The 26,101-nt window shown below is 40.0% G+C and overlaps 2 protein-coding genes across 2 annotated transcripts in view; one reads left to right on the top strand and one right to left on the bottom strand.

Moving 5' to 3' along the window:
- Positions 1–5,332, top strand: part of HEATR1 (HEAT repeat containing 1) — a 59,976-nt gene extending 54,644 nt beyond the window's left edge. Inside the window, exons 40-45 of the mRNA XM_060753866.2 lie at positions 591–695; positions 770–938; positions 1,540–1,694; positions 2,115–2,273; positions 2,940–3,048; positions 5,061–5,332. Coding sequence (XP_060609849.2) covers positions 591–695; positions 770–938; positions 1,540–1,694; positions 2,115–2,273; positions 2,940–3,048; positions 5,061–5,149 — 786 coding nt within the window. The 3' untranslated portion in view covers positions 5,150–5,332. The remainder of the gene's footprint in view (positions 1–590; positions 696–769; positions 939–1,539; positions 1,695–2,114; positions 2,274–2,939; positions 3,049–5,060) is intronic.
- On the bottom strand, positions 4,047–18,317 carry LGALS8 (galectin 8). The gene is given in 10 exon segments (XM_067464942.1): positions 4,047–6,632; positions 7,640–7,805; positions 9,280–9,368; positions 11,020–11,046; positions 12,255–12,374; positions 14,308–14,518; positions 14,761–14,849; positions 17,069–17,168; positions 18,101–18,164; positions 18,167–18,317. Coding segments are annotated over 10 exon segments (1,095 nt in total). The 5' UTR covers positions 18,246–18,317; the 3' UTR covers positions 4,047–6,482.
- Between the last annotated feature and the right edge of the window lie 7,784 nt (positions 18,318–26,101).

Here is a 26,101-nt window from a genome sequence, read left to right on the forward strand (position 1 = left end):
ACGTATTGGAATTATTATAATCTTGCTGGAAGGCCACTTATTAAAACAAGAGATAAAACATTATTAAAACACATACAACTTGTATTTTAGCTCTGTGTATCTTTTTTAAAACTGGAGCCCCCGGTGGCACAGTGGATTAAACTGCTGAGCTGCTGAACTTGCTGACCAAAAGGTCAGCAGTTCGAATCTGGGGAGTGGGGTGAGCTTCTGTGGTTAGCCCCAGCTTCTGCCAGTCTAGCAGTTTGAAAACATTCAAATATGAGTAGCTCAATAGGTACCGCTCCAGCGGTAAAGTAACAGTGCTCCATGCAGTCATGCCAGCCACATGACCTTGGGAGGTGTCTATGGACAATGCCAGCTCTTCAGCTTAGAAATGGGGATGAGCACCATCCCCTCAGAGTAGGACACAACTAGACTTAATGTCAAGTGGAAACCATTACCTTTTCTATGTGTAACTTGTATGTGTTTTAGTAGTGTTTTATCTCTTGTTTTAACAATGTTGGCCCGATCTCAAGCTGCAAGAAGAGAGTAAGGAATGTATTATTTATTTATTTATTTTATTAATTTGAAACCATCTCATTTTTTGCTAGGATAATCTGGAAGAAGTTGGGGAAGTAGAGGGCCATATTATTATGTGCTTAATCAGCATGGTTATGAAGCTTTCTGAAATGTCTTTCCGACCACTCTTCTTCAAGGTAGGAGTTTTGATCTGCTTCTCTCTCAGCCATTTGTCTTTGTACCCAAACTAAACACCCTCTCTCTGTTTCAGCTCTTTGATTGGGCCAAAACTGAGGGTGCCCCAAAAGATCGGCTGTTGACTTTCTGCAGGCTGTCCGATTGCATTGCCAAGCAGCTGAAAGGATTGTTCACTCTCTTTGCTGGACATTTAGTGAAGCCTTTCGCTGATATTCTCAGTGAGATCAATACTTGCAAAACAGGTACGCTTCCGGTTACAGCAGATACAAAAAGGCAGGGATCTGAAATTTAATTTAAAAAATAGGTAATTTGAATATGTGTATAGTAAAGGTAAACATTTCCCCTTGACGTTAAGTCTAGTTAAGTCCGACTCTGGAGGGTGGTACTCATCTCCATTTCTAAGCCAAAGAGCCGGCATTGTCCATAGACACCTCCAAGGTCATGTGGCCAGCATGACTGCATGGAGCGCCATTACCTTCTTGCTGGAGCAGTACCTATTGATCTTGCATTTGCATGTTTTTAAACTGCTAGGTTGGCAGAAGCTGGGGCTAACAGCAGGAGCTTACCCCATTCCCTGGATTCAAATCACCAACCTTTCAGTCAGCAAGTTCAGTTCAGCGGTTTAACCTGCTGCACCACTGGGGGCTCCCTGTGTTTATAGTTTGGTCATAATATTGTCAGTCTAACTACTGAAATTACAGGCTGAATTTACTGCTGCTTTAAACTTCTATGTGTTCACATGGCACTTATTTGCACTGTGCAGGTCACATCTACAGTGAACGTTGTAGAAATTAAAATTGCTGCCTCATTTTGTTTCTTTCCTGCCTTTTGTTCCTAATGCAGACAAAGCTTTCTTTGAGTCTGAGAACAACACTGAAAAGAGCTGCTTGTTGCTACAGTTCATCCTGGATTGTTTACACAAAATCTTCCTTTTTGACTCCCATCAATTTGTGAGCAAAGAAAGAGCAGAAACATTGATGATGCCTTTGGTCCATCAGGTATTAATAAATTTGTTAATGGCCTAACTGCTGGGTGGTACAGATAGTTACTGATATTCTGTGTTAGCTGCTTAGTTACATTTGCATAACTGAGCCTCCAACCCTCTACTCCAGCCCACTTTTATGAGTCAGCATCTAGATCAGATAAAAGAGCTCCATTCACCTTCCAATGGGAGGCACAAGGAGGATGTTTTAACCCTTCTCCCACCAGAGAATGAGGCTATGACAATGTCGTGCGAGTATGTGCTGCTTCGGAAAGATATGTCATCCTCATTGCTCCATAGAAGTGCATTTAAATATTTCATTTTAAAAGGTACACATTTAGGATTGATTGACTGGCTTGTGCAGACAAACATGAAACTACAATGAAAATACTTCACATTTTTATTGTTCTGCATATGCTTCTATTTCTCCAAATAGCTGGAAAACATGCTTGGGGGTGAAGAGAAGTTCCAGGAAAGAGTGCAAATGCATTTGATCCCATGTATAGCTCAATTTGCAGTTGCAATGGCAGATGACTCTCTGTGGAAACCCCTGAATTACCAGATTTTATTGCAGATGAGGCATGAATCACCAAAGGTATGTGCCAGAGTTAGGTCTTGAAGAAATTGATCCTGTTGAAGTCACTGTGATGTCATTCAGATGGCAGATTACTGTGTTTTCAGCTTAATGGGTGGTTTATTTGGTGCAGGAGAAGAAATCATGGGAACTGCAAAACTGAATTGACTGGATGGAGCATTTACAGTATTCCCACACTGTTTTGCTTTTTGCGGACTCGCTGTTTTACGGGTTTTTGTCTCCTGGCAACATTGGAGTGTAGAAGGGGGTTTCATAAAAAAGAGAGAGAGGAGATACAAAGCAGTATGTAAATCACGACTGAGCCCTTTCCTTATAGCTAGCAAAAAAAAGGTGTGCAGTGCCTTTAAAATCTCCCTTCTGCCTCACCCTTGGAATGCTATATATATATAGAGAGTGTGTGTGTGTGTGTGTCCCTACTTTGCAGATTTTCACTTTTCGCGGGTGGTCCTGGAACATAACACTTGCTATAAGTGAGGGAACACTGTATTGTTTGATATTGCATGATATGTTCAATAATCGTGCAGGTCAGTCCATAATAGAGCTGTCTTTATTACTTAATGTACAGATATAGATTTTTTTTAATCCTCTATTCTTGAGTCAAGGTATTTGAAGATAACCATTTGGTAAAAAGAAGCTCTGCTTTGACTAGGCTCTTGTTTCGTTTAGGTCCGATTTGCTGCCTTATTGACTTTGCTAGAATTTGCAGAAAAAATAAGAGAGAACTACATGGTGCTTCTCCCAGAGGCTATTCCCTTCTTAGCTGAACTTATGGAAGGTAACGTATCACATTTTTGCAGTTACACAACTTTAGTTTCATATCTTCTTTTCCTGAAGAGATGACTGCATTTGTGTCGAACTCTTCCTCCATGCAAAGTGAGGACTCTTATGTAATCAAGGGAACACAACCTGGACATTCCCACACAAGATGAAGTTTTGATCTGTTATCAGGTCTTTGTCCATAGTACTTTTGGAAGTGTTTTAATTTGCACTTAAGGTGGAAATCAGCTACTTAAAGGTCAGATCGTATTATATTGCAGTGATGAAAAAAGTGTGGGCTACATGCAGCCCTTTAATGTTGTTTCTGTGGCCACAAAGGGACTCCAAATTGTTCTGCCATTTTTAGATTCAGGAGCGGCTTTTTTGAAATTAAAGAGTAAATTGGAAAGATTTTGGAATTAAAAAATGATAGCCGAGATCCTACATTACATTTGTAGCTACATTAATGTTGCTCTGAAAGGATTGATTCTCACCTGATGTTGCCTGAATAGAGTTACATACCCATAACAACAATGTAGAAAGCCAGCCTGTCACCTTGTTTCTTTAAAATAGAGATATTTGGTTCTCTAGGGATCTAATGTGCCCTCTTTGGGCCCTAATAGTTGCCCACCCCACCTGAGGAGTTGTAAAGGAGCATTGGTAATAAAGTACAATTTCAGCTGTTTTGAGGAGGGAGATTCAGGGGAACATAAAGAATGGTCAGAGGGGCCCACTTGGCCTTCTGGGATTGTATGGGCATTTACAAACTACAGTGATGATTGGTACAAACTACATTGCCCCGCTCAGTTTTGAGTGACAATTTCAGAAAGATCCCTGCCTTATCTTTCTGCATTCTTCTTATGTGATAATGTTTTGTGGCATTATTGCTGAGACATTAAGTGTATTGATCACTTTGTTATAATTTTAAAATAACCTTCCTACAGTCCAAGAAACAGTAATGGCTGGAATGCATTTGCATTACAAGAATACCCAATTGTGTGATTCACAGAGACCATGAAGAGTAATGATTATTTATTTATTGTCCATTTCTTTTTGTGGGTCAAGGCAGGGTACAACATAGTTAAAAAGGCTATAGACTCTGGGTTACATTTCCTCGTAATACAGTACTGATGATAAAATACACTATTTTTATTAAGTATATTTTATAGAGAACTCTTTTCAGCAGCCCAAGTAGTACTGCAATTTACATTTGTAGCCTCTTCAAATTAAACCAGGCCGGGGGACTATCTTTCTGCCCCTAGAGGCCTCTGTACTGTCACAAAAACGCAGGGCAGGAGAAGGTAGTGACCAGAGAAGCCTTGAAGTGTTGAATTGCACAGGGGAACCCTGTGGCCTGCTTAAAGTTGAACTGTTTTTGTCTGTTAGAAGAAGCCATTAATTTGAGATTGGGGAGGAACCAGAAATTTTTATTTATTTATTTACCCTATCTATATCCCGCCTTTCTCAGCCCCAAAGGGACTCAAGGCAGCTTACATATAGGCAACTATTCAGTGCCTTAAAACAACATACAATTGAAATAAGCATTTAAATTAAAAATTGAAATTAATTCATATTAAACATTTAACAACATTACAGTTGCTATTAAAATCACACCATCCACAATATTAATCTGGGGCCTTTCCAGAATTCATTGCACATATTCCATATCTGTTATTGCAATGCAACTATTCTCCAAAGGCTTGATGCCAAATCCACGTTTTCACTTTCCTTCTGAAGGTCAGGAGGGAGGAGGCTGATCTAATGTCACTGGGAAGGGAGTTCCACAGCTGAAAGGCCACCACTGAAAAGGACTGAGAGAGCAGGGCCTTCCCAGATGATCTTAATCTCCGAGAAAAAGGCATTCCAGGAATTCAAGGGCTGCAAACAGCCAGTCATGGGAGGCCTTATGCCACCCCACAGCCACACTTTGCTTTCCCCCCAAATTAAAAAGCAAAATCACATAAGAGAAGGACATAACTTGGAATAGCTTTTCTTGTTGGCCATTTTAAGTTAATTGTTTTTGTCTTCCAGATGAATGTGAAGAAGTAGAGCATCAGTGCCAGAAGACTATTCAGCAACTTGAAGTTATTCTTGGAGAATCCTTGCAGAACTACTTCTAATCTAATGGTGTTAAGAACATCATACTTCCATCAAGATGAAACTGAGACATCGCTTAGCAGTGTGTTTCTATAGAGATTTTGCGCAAATTGTTCTATATTTCTTTTTACATGTTTGTTGAGTTGTAAATTATGTTTGAACATTTGACAAATGAGCATTTTTAAGAGTTAAACTTTTAATTTCTATTAATGTGTTTCTTTGTCTCATTTTTAAAACTGCACACTGAAAAACTCTTACATTGCATTCCTCATAAGAGTGACATGCCAGGGGAGCAGCGTTCTATAAAAGGCTTGTTTAACAGGAAGAACTGTATTGTTAAAATGCTCTCATACATTACTGTGTTCTTAAAATGCAAAAGAAACTCCCATCTGCAGGTATAAACATAATAAGACAGCTGTGCTAAAACGTTTTCTACATCAGTGGTTCTCAACCTGTGGGTCCCCAGATGTTTTGGCCTCCAACTTCCAGAGAGCCTCACAGCTGGTAAACTGGCTGGGATTTCTGGAAGTTATAGGCCAAAGCATCTGGGGAACCACAGGTTGAGAACTACTGCTGTACATTATTTACATTATCTATTTAAAACAAAACATGTCAGAGCTTTGTGATATACAAATTTGGTTTTATTTGTGGAAGACATAAAATTTGAGGTTTTGTATATAGCTTCATAGAAGTCATATCTCAGTTCTGAACATGTTAGAACTATATACTGATGCTTTGGATTGTTCAGCTGAAAAAACTGGACCCTGCTTCTAAAATCTGCCATTATTACGTAATGTGTATAAACATTTCCATTTGGATTACAGCATTCCACAGAAAGATTATTCATGGGAAGTTCTTTACACTCTTTTAAAAAAACATAGTTGAACACTCACAGGGCAATCCTAGAGGAGGTGTGTTCCAAGATATATTTGTATTTTAAAAAAGCAGCCAAGTGATTATCACTTAGAATATGGTATTTCTCTAAAAAGGTCTAAAAGGTGAAATATGCACACATAAAAACTCTTAAGGAATTTCTCAGTGCTTCACAAACTGCTTGATGTTGGTAGTCTTCAGGTTCGCTATTCATCCTTAAATATGATCTTTATCGCAAGACCTGGTGTATCACTTAATATATTGTTCTAAATATACAATTGTTCTATTGTATATTTACTATGCAAGCTATGGTTAATTATTAGTAAGCATATCTGAAATTCTTCATCAGGGCAAGAATGGAGAGATGTCTGGAATCAGTTCTTTATAGTTAATCTTGAGTCCTCAAGATTAGGGGGGGGGGGGGGGAAGGATGGAGATCTTTCTGCAAGCAATTTTACGAAATGCACAAGTATTCCTGCACAACTACCAACTCTTCATGTCGAGCAGTAGAACATCCCCTGAGATCTCAACTGTGTTGATCTTGTTTAGTTGTTTAAAGCGGTGTTTGTACTCCAGGGTGTGGACACCATTGATGGCAACATTGTACTGGTGAGCTTGACAGAGTATTATAAGCTGAAAATTTAAAAGGGAAAGTTACAACATTTTTAATGAAACAGAACATTCAAATTTTGGGATAGTTTTGCTAAGACTATCTGTAAGTTCTGGTAAGACTGCTATCCACAGATTTTGCCTAATCTTAAAATCTCAAAAATGGGTCAAAGAATCTGCTTTGGTCAAAACCACAATCCAATTTCTGGCAGCATCTAAAACAGGCCTGCACCACATGCCGCCCACAGCCTACATGCGGCCCACCACTTCCCCCACCACCCGCCCACCTGCCTGCCCACCCCTGGGAAGGAAGAAGTGAGAAAAGGAAAGAAAGACTGACAGATCATTAGATAGAGGTAGAAAAAAGAGAGGGAAGAAATGAAAGATAAAAGTAAGTAGGAAAAAGGTAAAGGATTCAGAATTCAGAAAGCATGTAGTGGTTTGAACCTCAGACTATGGCTCAGAATGCACTGGGTAACTTTAGGCAAATCGCACTCTCTCATCCTCAGAGGAAGACAAAGGCAATCCCCATTGAATAAATCTTGACAAGAAAACTGTCATAGGGTTACTTTAGGGTCGCCTAAGTCTGAAATGGCTTGAAGGCACACAACTACAGTCGTAATTAATCATTAATTATGCCTTACTTAAAAAGTGAGGGGCTAAAATGTGATCCCAAGAGACTTATCCAATCTAATTTTGCAGTAATGACAAATTGTGCAGGCCAGGTCTAAAATGAAGCTGAGTCACTTGCAACTTTTACTTATGTTTCCAGTGGCAGCAGAAAACACAGCTAAATTATATGGAATCCACTTGGGGAAAGGCTGTAGTATAACTGTTTTCCAGCTTAAATCTCTGCAGTAGCCTCTATGCTGCATTTCCTGTTTCAGAGGCAAACTATTATTTTAAGTCTAGAACAGAAGGATGTGTATGATTTGAATTTCCCTCCCACCAACTGATCCCACATCTTTTATAACCTTTGACAAATGTCTGCATTGGCACATTTGGATGCCAGGCCTTGTTTACTTGCTGACCTCAAAGTACATTCCTGGACTGAAAGGGAAATGAGGGACCTCCCTCTCTTCTTCTCCCCAACAATTCGACAGGTAGGAATTTCTCACAAAACCTTTCTCTTTCATTCGGGGATTCAGATGCAGTGCAATATCATTGGAATCACTGGGTTTAAGGTTAACTGTAAACCTGTAAGAGAAACAGTAATATTTAAGGTTCCAACTGAAATTTCCTTTAGGAAAAAAATAGTGTCGTCCATTTATCTTTGCATGTGAACACTTCAGAGACAAGTTCACTAACCACTTCCCAACTATTTTTGTCTTCTACATGTAGCACTGGAATGATTTTAAAATTTAAAAAGTCTGATCTGTCACCTTTATGTGATAATAGGAAACTCCTGGGGGATTGTTGTAGACTTTTGAGAGCCTCTGATTCAAAGGATTGATTCCTATGGTAAACAAATCTCTTATTCAGTCCCTTCCAAGACCTTAAATATCATTCCCAAAACAGTGACAAATAACTGTAAGCAGTTTTGAAAACATATACTAAAATGTCCTGTTCTGGATTTCTTGGGCTGTAATGGACCTTAGGAATCTTTTCATAGTCCACATTCTCTTTCTACGCTCTAGCTCAGTGGTTCCCAACCTATGGTCCGTGGACTACCAGTGGTCCACAAGAACTAAAATATGACCTGTGACCTCACCATTACTACACTGTTGCAATGAAAGCGACTGGTCTCACGAAACCCTCTTATAGTGTTGAGGCTTATTAAATAGGGGTTTCTTTGGGCTAGCAGATGGCAACTACTGGATGGGCATATGTTCCATATCAGAATCTAGAACTGATGTGGTCTATCCAATGCAATTTTCTGAATCAGCACTCCAAATAACCAGACCAAATCTAAAGTTGACCAAAAACTGATTCGTAACCCTTTTGGAACTAATGTTGGAGACTAGTCCCTGGTAAAAAAAAAAAAAAAAAGGTTGGGAACCACTGCTCTAGCTAGTATATAGCTTATCCCATTATAAGACACTATTTAGGGCTTTTTGCAAACTCATTTTTGTGTCTCATATCCTTTTTAAAAATAATACCATGCAATCTTTCTGTAGTCTTTTGTCAGTTTGCTATTAGTTTGTTCCTGTCTGGGTTTTTTTAAAGCTTAACCACTTAGTAAGCAGATGTAACCAATATAGTTTCCAGTAAGTCTTTAGGAAGAAAATCACCCAACACTACGTGATGGATGTCAGTTCGTGGAATGGAGGTTTCCCTTTCCATCCTTTTATTATTTCCTGCAGTAGATTTGGAGGAGGCTGGGAAGCTGGATGTTGGTCAGCAGAGCCTGTGTCTCTGGCAAAAGGATAGCACCAGCTACAGTCCTCAACCTCATATCCTGCTACCTACCCATTTTACATTTGTGTATAAACTATAATGTTTGCAAAACCTTGCAGTTCATCAACTGTGAACATTGGACACTTGAAGGAATGGGAAAGAGCATGAAGGATTTGCTTAAACCACATACACACTTGTTGGAATAAAACACTTTTTGGAGCCAGTTCAATTTACTTCTGGAGAAACATGCTTATGATACACATCTTCATGGGCAAGATAACAACACGTAAAACATTATTGACAAAAGTTGTGCAGACGGATCCAACTCACTAACCTGCTGGCTTTCTCTTTAATTTCACCTTTTATGGCAATTGTTCTCCCAGGCTCAAGAGGAGAATTAAGTCTAGCAATATAAGGAATGACCTAAAATACAATAATGTGCAGCATTAACTATATTCAAAAGATGAACGATTTTGCAGAAACTTACATATGGTTGACAATTACTGATTTTCTCCCCCAGTGTAAAAAAAAACTATTTTTACAAGCATGACCAGAATAATTTCAGAAATAATTTGGTAATCTTTCTTATTGTCGAAGGCTTTCATGGCAGGAATCACTGGGTGACTGAGAGTTTTCCGGCCTGTCTGGCCATGTTCCAGAAGCATTCTCTCCTGACATTTCACCCACATCTATGGCAGGTATCCTCAGAGGTTGTGACCTCCCAACCTCTGAGTATGTCTGCCATAGATGTGGGTGAAATGTCAGGAGAGAATGCTTCTGCAACGTCGCCAGACAGCCTGGAAAACTCAGAGCAACCCATCTTTTTATTATTTCAACAATGCACCCCCCAACCAGCTCCCAAGGTTTCCATTTCACTGGCTTAAGATTTGAAACTATATTTGAATAGGTAATTTTCCTATTTCAAAACATTTTGCCAATTGCATTAAACTTCATGACAATCAAGGAAAAGGATGTAGTTTGTCATTTTTAAACTGGGAAGTGAGTGGATGGCCTCACAAACACCAGTTACATGTTGTCCATTCCTGCTGTTCAAGAAACAATTATAAGAAGGCCAGGATTACAAGTAGCTGCATTACCCCACATGCAAGCTTTTACGCAGATTCATACTGAAATCAGGTCTGCTATTGTACACCCACTGAACTCAATGGGATGTTTTCTTGAGTAAATGAATATAAATTTGTGCTGTAATGCTACAAATCAGGAGACACCCACACTTTCTGATATATTTGGAATTAAAAACAGTACCAGAAAATCCAAGTCCAACAGGGTGTAGTATCTGGAGAACTTACATTTTCAAACAATGTTATCTTGTTATGTTCTGAATCATCCTTAAGGGAATTCACAAACTGGAAACTATCCAAGCTAGTGCAAAGCTTGATGCATGATAGAGGAATAGAAAGTTTCTTATCTATTGCACAGGGAATGTGATGACTAATAAACCACATGTCCATAGGGACCCCTGAGGTGATTTTCTCCTGCTCTTAAGAAGAAAGGAGGATGAGGAGAGGGTCGGCTTTAGTACAGCAGGTTAATCATCAGCTGCAGGAAATCTTCCCAACTGAAAGGTTAACAGTTTGAAGCCGGGTCAGAGAGAGCTCCTGACCTTCAGCCCAGCTCCCCACCCACCTAGCAGATCAAAAACAGCAATGTGAGTAGATGAATAGGAACTGCATTAAGCAGAGGGGTATTTTAGGCACGGCGTTTGGAGGAAAGTTTACAAACAAAGAAAGCTCTTCAGCAAGGAGATGGCATGACAGCATTCCCCTGTGACTGGAACCGAGCACAGCCTCCAAAGATGCCAAATGATGAGAAAAAGCCTTTATATGCTTCTATCTGTTGTCTATCTTGTCATTGTAAAATTGGCATTGAATGTCTGCCATATATATGTTCTGTGATCATATATATCACAGAACATATATCACAGAGCATATGAAAACGGCGGAATATAAGTACTATAAATAAATAAACTATCCGGAAATGGCACATAGAAAAGTTCAACAGTGCTCATTCTTTCTGAGCTTTTCATATGCAGTTCCATTTTAAAGGTACTTACAAATTGTGAATTATCAGGTAATTCTTCCTGTTGGTAAGAAGTAAAAGGCAAAGTTAACTACAAATGTAAAAAGACAACACAGGTGGGAAACTAGCATACATTTTCTGTGCTTTTATTTGCTATCCCTAGCAAGGAAGGCTGAAAACCTTGCAAAGACTGCAAAGAAAAGATAGATAACACTTGGTGATCACAGGAACTTCATCTAAATCTCTGAACAGCAAATTGCTAACATGTTCTTGGTGAAATTGTAAACGTCTTGTTTTCCAATCTTGAACATGTCGGCAAGGCAGTGACCATGCAGCAGGGACAGGAATCAGGCTTCTTAATAGGATCTGGTCATTTAAGCCAGTGGTTCTCAACCTGTTCCACAAGAACTAAAATATGGTCTGCAGCCTCATTGTTACTACACCATTGCAACAAGAGCAACTGGTCTCACGAAACCCTCTTATAGTGCTGAGGCTTATTAAATATGCTTTTCTGTGGGTGAGCTGATGGTGACTACTGGATGGCATATGTTCTGTATCAAAGACTAGAGCTGATGTGGTCTATCCAATGCAATTCTCTTAATCAGAGCCCCAAATAAATAAACCAAATCTAAAGTTGACCAAAAACCGATTCGTAACCTATTGGGTACTAACATTGGAGAGTTGTGCCTGGTCAAGTGTTTCCTGGTCAAAAAACGTTGGGAACCATTGATTTAAGCAAAACATTAATATGAGAAGATCCCACAAAGGGGTGTTCTGACCCTGGAAACCATTAGCATGTGATGGTGGTGACGATCTCTGGGCTCTCCTGATATTTTGGATGACAACTCCCAGAACTCCTTAGCATTCACAGGGTTGGATGGGACTTTGAGTTTTAAGTCCAAAACACAGCAGGAAAGCCACATGATCCCACTTACACAAATATTTTGCCTTTGCTTCCTCAGTCCTGGCTTACAGAAATATAGAGCTCAGAGAGACGCTGTATTTACAAGCAGAATTTCCTACTTAGGATACAACTGACTACTGCTGGCACTATCCAATGCTAGGGTCAGTTACGGAGTTAAGCAGACAGCATCTTCCCTCATGTTTTGAGCTAGGAGTGAAGCAGAACATCAATTCCATTCTGCTCAAAATTTTGAACAGATCCTTAGGCATGCAACTTAGTGCAGCAAAGAGGTAAACAATACCACTGCCTACATGATATATTTAGTTAAAGCTCAACATAAATTGCTGCCTTACAGATTAACTTACCTTATTTGCAACAAATCCGACCATGTTGATCTCCACGTTTCCATATATTCCAAGGGTGTTTATCTTTTCAAGATTAATTTTGTGTTTGTAAAGCAACAAGTGCTTTTTATTTACGGACACCTAAGGAAATGGAGCAATAAGAAGACACGGGCATTTTACAGAGTACAAATGAACTTTTGCAACAAAGCTATATTTCTTCCAACTTAAAACGAATGGACCGTATTTTCTTTCTCACATCAAAAGTTTTTAATCAAGATCAACAGCTGCTCATGAACTCTGTTTTTGAAAACGATGAATAATGTTACCACTCTAACCCTGAACCCACCTAAATTCTGAAACTATGCACGATCAGGTAGGCCTTGATGGTATTTCAGTAGAAGATCTCCAGGAATATCAATGTAGAGCTAGTGAGATGTTGGCAATATCAGATTAGAGAGACCATTAGCTTGACTCAAGAAATGGGCAGCCACCCATGTTTCCATGTTACTGGAAAGGTACCACTACAAAGGTATTCAGTTCAGTGGTTCTAAAATGCTTGGTCTGACAGCCCTGCTTATTGTATATACTCGAGTATAAACTCACCCAAATATAAGCCAAGGCACCTAATTTTACCACAAAAAACTGAAAAAATGTATTGACTCAAGTATAAGCCAAGGATGGGAAATGCAGCAGGTACTGGTAAATTTCAAAATAAAAAATAGATACCAATAAAATTACATTAATTGAGGCATCAGTAGGTTAAATGCTTTTTTAATATTTACATAAAACTAATATAAGGTTGTCCAACTCTGATTAAACAATTATTCTAACCTTCTTCAGTGTTAATGTGCTTACGTATTTTTCCAATAATAATAGAGAGTAAAATAATAAATGTAATCATAATAATCAATAGAGTTCATGTAATAATAAAAATAGAGTAGAATAAATGTAATAACAATTATAGAGTAAAATAATAAATGCAATAATAATAATTAATAGAGTTAAATAATAAATGTAATAAAAATAATAAGAGTAAAATGATAAATAACTTTGATTTGAGTATAAGCCGGGGGGGGGGGGGGGGCTTATATACTCGAGTATATACAGTATGTTTGTTAGTACAATGACAATGTAGAACAAAAGGCTGACCAATCTCCTCTTCTTCCTGACAGAAGAGTATCTATCTTACTCAAGATAAAGGGAGGTTTGCTATTACATCTAATCAACAATGCCATCTATCCCATTCTGTAAGGTTTCAGCAGCCTAGTGTGTCACCACCATTAGATATTTTCATCTCATTAAGAAACAATATCAGTTCCAAGCAAATTTACAATAAGGGAGATAAAGCACACCGATCCAAAGTGTAAAAGTATTTCTTTATTTTTGTATTTATATACCGCTGTTCTCACCCTTGGGGGGACTCAGAGCGGTTCACAACAGAATCCTTGGCAATATTCAATGCCTTACATAAATAAAACATCACATATCAAATTAACCATATATAGCAATAGATTAAAATCATTAAAATTTTACCCAACAAACACAACAGAAAATATTAGGTCTTACATCAGTCCCACGGTTATCTTTAGCTACTTCGTATTTCCATGCTCCTGTCATTCATCAAATGCCTTCTTGAACAACTAGTTCTTAAGTTGTTTCCTAAATGCTAGGAGGGAGGGGGCCGATCTTAGCTCAGTGGGGAGGGAGTTCCATGACTGAGGGGCCACCACCGAGAAGGCCCTGCCTCTCGTCCCCACCAATTGCACCTGCAATGGCGGCAGGACCAAAACAGGACCTCCCCAGCAGATCTTAGTGTTCTAGCTGGCTCATAAAGGGAGATGTGTTCAGACAGGTAAGCTGGACCAGAATCATTTAGGGATTTATAGGCTAAAGCCAGCACTTTGAATTCTGCTCGGTAGTAAACTGGCAGTCAGTGGAGCCACGTAAAGGGGAGTTGTATGCTCATTACTTTAAATAGATGTGTTAAATCAACCTCTTTTTAAACCAATAGGATGAACACTACATTTTCTACTCATTGAACTGCATGGCAGAACAGGCAAGACATGTTTCTCACCTGAATTTTCTCCTGTAGAAACATAAAGATAATCTCAAATGGTTTTCCTTTTTCAAAAGGCATTTCATACATGATCTCTTCAGAGCCCCACTTTTCATTCTGCAGAGTGTTGCACACAATGCAACCCGATTTTTTGAACCGGGGGTTGAAATGAAAGGCAACATCAGCCCGAGGTTTTGTGGTACTTCCACACTGGAAGTCTATTTGGAACCTAGAAATAAACAATATACAGAAGAAGAAAAAAGGGAAATAAAGACAAGAGAAAAGAAGGAAAGTTTACTCATTATCTTATCTCCCCGGCACTAATTTAAAACCTTAAGCCAGCTCAACAGAAGCTCCAAAACTCTTGCTTGATTTAGACTCTGAATAACATAACCACATTGGTGAAAACCTCATTACAGTATTTCTGTTCTTTCTTTGCAAGCATGTTGATAATACAGTCTCAACTCTTACCTCTCTGAATCTTTTGGAACTAACCCACGTACTACAACACGTTCTCCAGGCGAAAGACCATCAATTATAGACTCGACATATGGAATAATCTGCAATACAGAGAAGAAATGGTATAACTAAGTCTCTGGTTTGAAAGAGACATTAATTTAGTATGTCAGTCATGTATATCCATAGCCTTTCATTAGGTAACAGCAATGGGATGACATTCTAAGGGGAAAACAGGCTAGTGTCATTCACCATGATCAGAGAAAACTCTTCCAAGAAATACATCAGAAAGAGGAAGAATGTATGGTAGAGCTAAGGAACCAAACTGGTGGGGTGGGGAGCTGGATTCCCCAAGCACAGCTTCCTCTGCCACATATAGTGATCCTGCTGATGTCTTTCCACCCAGAAGTTCAGCAAAAAAAAAAAAAAATTGTGTGGGGACGGTATTAGCACATTGCTATTACATGTACTTGCAGAGCTTTTTCAAACTGTGTTGTTGAAGGATTTTATGGCCAGAATCACTGCGTTCCTGAGACTTTTCCGAGCTGTATGGCCATGTTTTAGAAGCATTCTCTCCTGATGTTTCACCCAGAGGTTGTCAACTAGAGAAGTCAGTCATAGCAGAGCACTTGATGAACTAACTTGGGCACAGCATATTATTTGAGAACACCGAAATGCTGGACCACTCTAGCAACTACCATGTCAGACTACAAAGAGAAGCCATTGAAATCCACAAGCATGTGGAAAATTTTAACAGAAAAGAGGAAACCATGAAAATGAACAAAACCTGGCTACTAGTATTAAAAAAAACCTAAAATCAGGACAGTAAATAAAGAACAACCAGAAAACGGGAATTCCAGACAGGAAACAATCAAGGTCAGCTCACATATCCCAACAAAGCAGTGGTTCTCAACCTGTGTGTCCCCAGGTGTTTTGGCCTACAACTCCCAGAAATCCCAGCCAGTTTACCAGCTGTTAGGATTTCTGGGAGTTGAAGGCCAAAACATCTGAGGATCCACAGGTTGAGAACCACTGAAAGAAAGGATTCTCCCAGGCAGGAAGCAGCCAGGCTCTGAAGCTGCAAGGCTATTCAATGCTAATCAAGCTGGCCAATTGCAACATTCACATTTGCCTCAAACAGACAAGAGTCCCGTCCCCCCCCCCCCCTTGGACATTTCACAGATATATAAACCTCACTTGTCTAGTTTCCAACAGACCTCACAACCTCTGAGGATGCCTGCCACAGATGTGGGCAAAAAGTCAGGAGAGAATGCTTCTGGAACATGGCCATAAAGCCTGGAAAATTCAGTGATTCTGGCCATGAAAGCCATCGACAACACAGTTTGATTTGAGCTTGTGACTGAAAACCTGCTTGTTGCTATTAGGATGGTAGATGAGTCAGGCCTAGGTGGAGGCAGAAACCAGATTTAAAGTGGATCCATGCTCTAGCACAGTGGTTTTCAGCCTGTGGATCCCCTGATGTTTTGGCCTTCAACTCCCAGAAATCCTAACAATTGGTAAACTGGGTTGTTGTAGGTTTTTCCGGGCTATATGGCCATGTTCTGGAGGCAATTTTTCTCCTGTCATTTCGCCTACATCTATGACAAGCATCCTCAGAGGTAGTGAGGTCTGTTGGAAGTAGGAAAATGGGTTTATATATCTGTGGAATGACCAGGGTGAGACAAAGGACTTTTGTTTGCTGGGGCTAGCTGTGAATGTTTCAGCTTTTCACCTTGATTAGCATTCAATGGCTTAGAAGTACCTGGGGGAATCTTTTGTTGAGAGTGATTTTATGTGCCTGTTTGTTTCCCCTCTGTTGTTTTGCTGTTGTAATTTTTGAGTTTTTTAATACTGGTAGCCAGATTTTGTTCATTTTCATGGTCTCTTCCTTTCTGTTGAAATTGTCCACATGCTTGTGGATTTCAATGGCTTCTCTGTGTAGTCTGACATGGTGGTTGTGAGAGTGGTCCAGCACTTCTGTGTTCTCAAATATTCTCAATTATATAAACCCATTTTTCCTACTTTCAACAGACCTCACTACCTCTGAGGATGCTTGCCACAGATGCAGGTGAAACGTCAGGAGAAAAATTGCCTCCAGAACATGGCCATATAGCCTGGAAAAACCTACAACAACCCAGTGATTCCGGCCATGAAAGCCTTCGACAATACAATTGGTAAACTGGCTGGGATTTCTGGGAGTTGTAGGCCAAAACACCTATGGACCCCCAAATTGAGAACCACTGCTCTAGTGTGATGAGGCTGAAAGTCTTAGGGAAGCCTGACATTGCAAGCAGCTGCAGTTCAGAACATCAAGGATAGTTACCGGATTCTGGATTGTCCTCTGAAAGTTGTCCAAAGACATCATGTTTAATTCAGCCTCTGCACAGTAAAAGGTGTGCTTATGTAGCAAGGCTGCAAACAACCTGTGGTAGAAAATAACAGCAAAAATAAAAATTATGTAAGTAAGTAAAAATTTGAAACAACATAAATGTCAGATACCTATGCATGGGGACAGCACTCCATAACTAGGAAACTGTCAAAGAGAAGTTCCTGTTCCTCTCAATATTGGAGCCTCATTTTCTTATCTCAGAACATAGACCTGCTTATGGGAAAAGGCAGCCTTTCAGGTAGTCTCAATGCCTTGCAAGAGTGTTTCTGACTACACACATTGAACTACAAACAAAGGCAAGTAAAATCACTGTGGTTATTTAAAAAATAACACATATTTGGACTTGATCTTGGACGTGGAACAATGGCTTCTAAACTACAGGGAAGGAGATTCTCCCTGAACATTAGGAAGAAGGGAGGGCTTTAGCACAGCTGGTAAATCACCAGTTAATGATAAGATCTACCAACGTAAAGGTTGCCAGTTCGAAGCCCCAGATCAGCATGACCTCCCGACTGTCAGCCCAGCTTACTATTTACCTAAGCAGTTAAAAACAGCTTGGATTATATCTAAGAATGCCTTTTGACATTATTCTGGGACTTGTAGTTCGACAAGGTCTTTAGCCTTCTCTGGCAAAGGGGGCTGGTGCAACACCAAACTCAGGGCGCATCTACACTGTACAGTTAATGCGGTTCGACACAACTTTTACTCTCATGGTGCAATGCTGTGGAATCCTGGGATTCATAGTTTGGCGAGGCGCCCGACACTCCTAGGCAGAGAAGACCTTGTAAAGTTACAAATCCGGTGATTCCTTAGCTTTGAGCCGTGGCAGTTAGAGCGGGATCGAACTGTTTTAATTCTCCGGCGTAGATGCATCCCAAGACTCGTGACATCTTTACCTTCCCTAGGAATAGTCCCCAGGTAATAAAATCAGACTAAATTTGGAGCTTTTGCGAGGATTTCTCTTACCTTTTAACACAAAACAAGAGCTTTAGGCGGGGATCCAAAAAAGGCTCTCCTCCCTCGCCTCTTCCCTACTCGGCTTCGCCTCTGGAGCCTGAGCAATGGTTCTTCCGCATTTCCTCGTCCACAGGCTTAAACCCAGTAACGTCATTTGCAAGAGGCGGGCTCTCCTGAATTTAAAGGGACAGCGTCACATTAGCAGGCGTGGCCTGGACTGGACTCAATGTCCCCTGGAATCCATGATGCTTGAATTCCCAATGGCATTGGCCAGCGTTGAAGCCAAGAGTCCTTCCAAGCACCTTGTAGGATAGGAACATAGCCAAGTAATAAACAAACACAAGATGGCAGCAATAAACAGCAGGACTTTAGCAGTAGAGAAAATATCAGGTTTTTTTTAAATGTAAGAAAACAAAAAGTGATTGAAATTAAAAGTATTTATTGCTTGAGGGAAAGCATGTGAGAGTGAGAAGGAAACTCTCCCTATGGGTGCAGCTGTTGGAAACCCATCCTGAACCAGTGAAAAGACAAATTCAAATTACTAGTATTTGTTGGTTGGTGGAAAGCCGGCCACATATGGAGTATTATTTTTCAGATTCACATCAGAGGCAGGTTCATATATCTGATATTTATCATTAATAATAATAATAATAATAATCATCATCATCATCATCATCATCATCTATCTCTGATGTGCCCAAAAGAGAGGCCTCGTCTACATTGTCACATAATGCAGTCTCAGGATGCTGTTTAACAGCATTGAACTGGATTATATTTATTTATTATTTTATTTAAAACATTTATATTCCGCCCTTCTCACCCCGAAGGGGACTCAGAGTGGAGCACAGTAAATACACGGCAAACATTCAGTGCCTGGATACAATACATAAACATTAAAAAACATTTATCAAAATATTAAAATACACTATTTAAAATAACACCATTTAAAACCATCCTAGCCATCTGCATCAAATCCAATTGGCCCTGTCATCTTTCCTATTGCCACTTCATTGCCCTGTCCCGAAAGCTTGGTCCCACCGTCAAGTTTTTACTTTCCTTCTAAAGGACAAGAGGGAGGGGGCCGACCTGATCTCACCAGGAAGGGAGTTCCATAGCCGGGGAGCAATCACCAAGAAGGCCCTGTCTCTCGTCCCCACCAATCACGCCTGTGACAATGGCGGGATGGAAAGCAGGGCTTCCCCAGAGGACCTTAATCTCTGTGATGGTTCATAGGGGGAGATGCTTTTGGACAGGTAATTTGGGCCAAGGCCGTTTAGGGCTTTATAGGCCAAAGCCAGCATTTTGAATTGTGCCCGGTAGCAAACTGACAGCCAGTGGAGCTGGCATAACATGGGAGTTGTATGCTCCCTGTATGCTGCTCCAGTTATTAACCTGGCTGCCTCTCGTTGGACTATTTGAAGCTTCCGAGCAGTCTTCAAAGGCAACCCCATGTAGAATGCGTTTCAGTAGTCTATTCTAGATGTAACGAGAGCGTGGACCACCGTGGCCAAGTCTGACTTCCAAAGAGCCGCCGCAAACTAGGCTCCTGCGGGAGCAAACCTTGCCAGCACGTCCCTGACGTCATGAGGCTGCGCCTCTCGCCCCGCCCCTTTCTCCGCCTCTTTTTCCGTGCCAGAGTGGTTTTTCCTTTGCTAGGGCAGCATTGCCAGCGTACTCTCTCAGTTGGCAGAATTCAACTGAGAGAATATGCTGGCAATGCTGCCCTAGCAAAGGAAAAACCACTCTGGTACGGAGAAAGAGGCGGAGAAAGGGCCGGGCGAGAGGCGGAGTCTCATGACGTCAGGGACGTGCTGGCAAGGTTTGCTCCCGCAGGAGCCTAGTTTGCGGCGGCTCTAAGGTATGGGCACAGCTGGCGCACAAGTTTTAATTGTGCGAACGCTCCCCTGGCCACCGCTGCAACCTGGGATTCCAGGCTCAGTGATGAATCCAGGAGAACTCCCAAGCTGAGAACCTGTGCCTTCAAGGGGAGTGTGACCCTGTCCATCAGGGACAGGGTCACAGTGTATGTGGCATAATGTAAAATAAACTACGTGTAGTTCACATTTGATCAGCCCATATGCTGCTTTGTCAGAGAAAGAAAATATGCCATGCAGGTGAACAGTAAAGAACAAGTAGTTTAGTTTTCTCAATTCAGAACAACGTATGTACAATGTGATCAGTTGCATCAACTCACATAATGTCCTTTTATGCGAGATGTAAAATGGCCTTTCTTTCTCCATTTGGATAAACTCCTTCAGCAGCTCATGAAGCAAGAGCACACTCCAAACTTTCTCTCTCGCTCCCTCTCTCTCTGCTTCTCTGCACCTGTATAAGCCTAAAAAATGTAACAGTAACAAAAAGTCCCAGGCTCAGCTTGCTCCCCAGGCATTGCCTGACCAATCAGTTTCATGCATCTTATTTTACAGTTGACACACCCACTCACTGATTCCTTGCATGCTCCAACAGTGTAGACTCATATAATCCAATTCAATGCAGTTAAACTCCATTCTAAAACGGCATTATATGACAGTGTAGGTGGGCCCCCCAGTGAATATTTATTTATTTATTTATTTATTTATTTAGCACTTTTATATACCGGTCTTCTCAACCTCTAGAGAGGGACTCAGGCTGGTTTACAACATGATTCAAAAACAGTAGTTTAAAACATCACACCATAAAACACATTAATACATAAAATACATTAAAAGCAATCATATAATTACATAATGCCAAGTCATCCAAAAGATATCACAATTCATTACCATCCGTCCGTGTGGCCAGAAGTTCTTGACTCACTCATCAAATGCTAAATTCCAGAGCCAAGTTTTCACCAATTTTCTAAAAGTCAGGAGGGAAGGGGCAGTTCTAATCTCAAGTGGGAGAGAGTTCCAGAGCCGAGGGGCCACCACCGAGAAGGCCCTGTCCCTCGTCACTACCAGACACACCTGCGAGGATGGTGGGACCGAGAGCAGGGCCCCTCCGGAAGATCTTAATAACTTTGATGGTTCATAGGGGAGAATCCGTTCGGACAGGTAAACTGGGTGAATAATCTTAGGAAACATTATACCTTAAGATATCCTGGGCTCAGACTATATAGGACACTGGTTATCAACCTGTGGGTCCCCAGATGTTTTGGTCTTCAACTCCAAAAATCCTAATAGCTAGCAAACTGACTAGGATTTCTGAATGTTGTAGGCCAAAGCACCTGGGGACCCACAGATTGAGAACCACTGATATAGGGCTTGAAATAGTTCTAGCTAATGTAATTCACACTTCCTGGAGTAACATATGGGCTGCAACTGCAACAATGTTTCCAAAGATTATATTCATCTCTGAATTTTACTCAAATATTATACACAAAAGTAATATATTTGGGGAAAGTATCAAACAGATATTTGCACATTAAGGAAAACTGCATGGAAAAACATATGTATTACATGTATATCACAGAAACACAAAATATTTAGTGATGAATCTTAGCCTCCTTAGACATCTCCTTACATATGCCTATGGCCCTTTCTACACTGCCATATAATCCAGATTTCAAAGCAGATAATCCACATTATCTGCTTTGAACTGGATTATATGAGTCTACACTGCCATATGATCCAGTTCAAAGCAGACAATCTGGATTTTATATGGCAGTGTAGAAGGGGTCTAAATGAGTTGTAAGATCTTCAGGGGAGGGCTTTCTCTTGAGCCATGACCATCATCATAGGCATCTTTGGTGAGAACATGGGAGAGGTCCTTCTCGGTGACTGCTCCCAGGCTCTGTTACCATCTCACACTGGGGTTTTTTTTGTTCCCAACAGTTCTATATACTATATGTACTTCTGCATCATGAGGCTTTGGAGAGGTAAAGAAATAGCTTGGGTCGTTGAGATGTAAGGCTTTTACCCAAAATATATCCATTCAAGGAAAACCATCTCTACAGCCATAGATGTTAGAAAGTTTACCTTATGAGAAACAAAAACGAACAGAACATTCCACAGGATGAGCAATTCCACATTCCACCGTAGATAATAAGCTTAATATCTGCTGTCACAAAGTACTTATACTTTGTGTTGTCAAAAGTTTTTGTGGCCGGAATCACTGAGTTGCATAAATAGGGTTGCTGTGAGTTTTCCAGGCTGTAATGACATGTTCCAGAAGCATTCTCTTTTTATGTTTTGCCCACATCTATGTGGGCGAATGGCCTTGCAAGGTGGCCAATTGCAACATTCACACTTGCTTCAAACAGAACAAGAGTTCTTTTCCCCAACCTGGACAATCCACAGATATATAAACCTCACTTGCCTAGTTTCCAACAGACCTAACAACCTCTGAGGATGCCTCCCATAGATGTGGCCGAAACGTCAGGAGAGAATGCTTTTGGAACATAGTCATACAGCCCGGAAAACTCACAACAACCCTATTTATGCTTTGGCTGCTTGCATACACTTATGTGCCTTATTCCAAGCACATTGATTCATAGTAAGAGCACAATAAGCTACATTTTTGTAGTATAACTCCTAGAAAGCCCTAGTGAGCATGAGGGGATTCTGGAAGCTGCAGTCTCCAAAACTAACATTCCCAAGCTTTGGGTTTCTGGTTACGCTTGACAAAAGTTATACAACACTGCATTAAACAGGAGGCAGCATGCACAAAAATTAGGCATATAGTTGCCCAGAGTTTGTGCAATCACCCTTTGGCAAGCCTTTATTTGTAAAATTTCCCAGTACCCATGCTGACGCCAGTAGTCCAATTTGAAGAATTTGCACATGAACTAGTAGAGTGTCCCCATGCAGTGGTAAGGCTGCACTGAAGTATGCAGTTTTGCAGGGAGATGACTTCAAAATAGATTGCAAATGGTAAAAAGAATATTCTTTTTTAAAAGATGGTATTTCGCTGTCTTCAGGAGATTGCCTCCAAAAGCAGCAAATGCTGGGGCTCAGCAACACTTCCCTTCAGAGATATTTCCTTGAGAGATCTCTGAATGCTCACTTTTATTAAAGGTGAAAAGTTTGCATGCCACCTGCCTGGCCTGTACTCTTTAAAGTAGAAGTTGCCATCGGCTGAGTCTGAGTTGATGATCTCAATGTCATTGCTGAGCTAAGATTCAACTGCAGCAAATTATTCTTCTTCATTTCAGGAAACAAAATTTTTGTGTTGTCCCTAATGATTTGAGATGCTGATGAAAATAATACAGGAAGTCATTGTTATTCTGCAGGTGGATCTACACTGCCATATAATCCACTTTCAGAATGCAGACTAACTGCAATGAATTATATGAGCCTACACTGCCATATAACCCAGGTCAATGCCTCCACTGGTTATTTGTTATGTATATAATTCAGATTGCTTACTGTATTGTATATGTATGTATTGGTAAGCAGTTTTTTACTCTTTGTTGTAGGAGGAGCTGCAGATCATATGATCAGAACAGGGTTTGTTCAGGACTCAGACTCCATTTTAGAAACAGTACGGAAACAGACTTCAGTAGGAACCGTTTGCCTTTAGACTTCAGTAGGAACTGTATGCTTTCAGATGCCAGTAGAAACAGTACAGTTTAGACTCCATTGGGCTTTCAGACTAGACAGAGACTCTAATAGACGCTCAAAACTGTGGACTATTGATTCCTTGAAAGATGCCCTGTGTTACCTACACAGATAACCTATTTCAAATCCTATTTGTAACTGGACTGATAAGCAAAGTACCTGTATACTGAATACATGAAGTTTGTGAGAAACCAACTATGTTACTTTTAAAGAAGTCTGCTTATTTTTGTCTCTCAAAAGCATGATTGAAAGGCAAATATACTTTAAGGGAGGGTAGATGTTTTGGGGCAACTAGTAAAAGAACACTTCTGAAACTCTGCTATATATGTGTGTCTGTTTTGTACATTGGCATATCTTTGTCCCTAACAGTTCAAAGACATACCTAGGCACATCCGTTTAACAGCTGAGTAACCTAATTGCCTTGCATGAATGCCATTTTCCCTAAAGGTCATGGCATAATTTTTTCAAAAAGGTTATGATTTCTAACAAGGTCATGCTTTCCCAATGTTCATAAAATCTCCATTTTGCAAAAAATGCAGTTAACCTGCATTCAGAAATTGGATTATATGGCAGTGTAAATGGAACATGCAGTTGTTGTTGTTGTTGTTGTTGTTGTTGTTGTTGTCTTTATTTATACCCCAGTTTTCTCTCCACAAAGGAGACTAATTTCTGAAAACAAAAGGTTAAAGATAACATTTTGCATTACTACAATTCATCAGTAGATGGGGCAAGAGATCTGAGATTTCCAGGATGAAACCTATGTCGTTAAATTCAGGAGGATTTAACAGATAAGGAACATGCTTAGGATGGCAGGTCTATTAATTACATTTCAAATCTTGTGCCAAAATAATATATTTAGTTAAAACATGTGCAGGTTAATTTCTATGTTGTTCTATTTATGAAGAAATACATACAATCAACTTAAGTCATTTATCATAACGTTTCTATCTTTGTTATCTGTATATTTAGCAGAAAGAGATTAGTGATTACCCTGGATTTTGATATCTTTAATTCTCTGTTTACCATGTTGATTATTCTGATCATCACAGATTATTTTGACTTGCAAGTCATATGGAAGAACAAAGCAATTTCTACATTTCTTTCCATGTTTCTGTTTTTTAGTGAAAGAAATGCTGATGCAAACAAAATAATTTTAATGGAAAGGATGGCATTCTATAGGATCTGTCAGATAAAATTGGGGTGTCACATTTTTTCACATTTAGTTACAAATCCAACAGAATTGCGGTTATGGAAGAGATTTGCGACAGATTTTCTGTAACACAAGCTTTTGGTGAAAATAAAATTTTCTTCAAAATTCTACCTATTTCAATGTATTTTTGGGTGCTGCATTTGAAAAACCACAATTAAAATGTCATATCACATAATTTTTCTTTCACAGATTTCATTACTAATTTGATTTAGTCATATCTTACAATCGAGAAACATCAAGGGAAGTTGTGAAAAAACTGTACATGATGGAAGTTGTGAAAAAACTGTACATGATTAAACTGTACATTGTAGGCTGAACATGATGGAGGAAATCTGAAGTACTTTTGGGATTTAGAACATCACATTCCTATAACACCAGCATACATTACAAAAAAGCTTTTATGACCCCCAATCTGTGTAATTGTCGTTAGTTACAGAATTAATTACAGTAATTACAGTCCCGAATTCAAGTCATAAAACTCAAGTTAAAAAATAGAAATAGAGCCAGAGCTGGAAAATAATCATGGGAAAATGTGGGGTATAAATAAAGAGATTTGTTGGTTGAGCACAATTTCACAGAGCTGACAAATGGTTGCAGACTGGATGTTCTTGACAATCACAGAAAGGGAAAGATTCCCATGATCACTCAGGTTTTTCTCTTTTATTGAAAGTGGGTGCAGATTCCCCCATGCAGGCTGCTTTGAACCATAAGTGCCAATGCATCTTAAATTAAGACTACTTTGAGCACAGTGGGAAAACATCAGGCTATACATGACAAATCTGCCCTCCTGGGTTTCTCCAGATGACCACAACCCATTTTTCCATTAATCATTGTTGGTGGTTTCTAAACAAGTTGTTTCTCATTCTAAAATGTTGACAATTATTAAAACATACTGACATTGCTTATTTTATTTTATTTTTAAAAATTTCCATCCAGTGGCACCAAATATGGCCAAATAAATTATATGGAATGGAATTTGTCCTTAGTCTAAAACAGATGCACCACTTTGGTCTAGGGCAGGGGCTGGCAATCACCAGCATTTAAAGGTGAACCCTGGAGTACTGCATCCACATCACTTTCCCTAATGACCCCACCCCCACCACAAAAGTGAGAGACCAAACTTTATTTCCTTAGAATAGCTGTCAATGGGTGCATCTACACCAGTGTTTCCCAACCTGGGGTCTGCAAGAACGAAAATATGGTTTGTGGCATCACCATTACTATACCGTTGCCTCGAAAGCACACTGAAACGAGAGTGACTTG

The sequence above is a fragment of the Anolis sagrei genome, chromosome 1 (assembly GCF_037176765.1).
Source record: "Anolis sagrei isolate rAnoSag1 chromosome 1, rAnoSag1.mat, whole genome shotgun sequence".
Lineage (NCBI taxonomy): Eukaryota > Metazoa > Chordata > Lepidosauria > Squamata > Dactyloidae > Anolis > Anolis sagrei.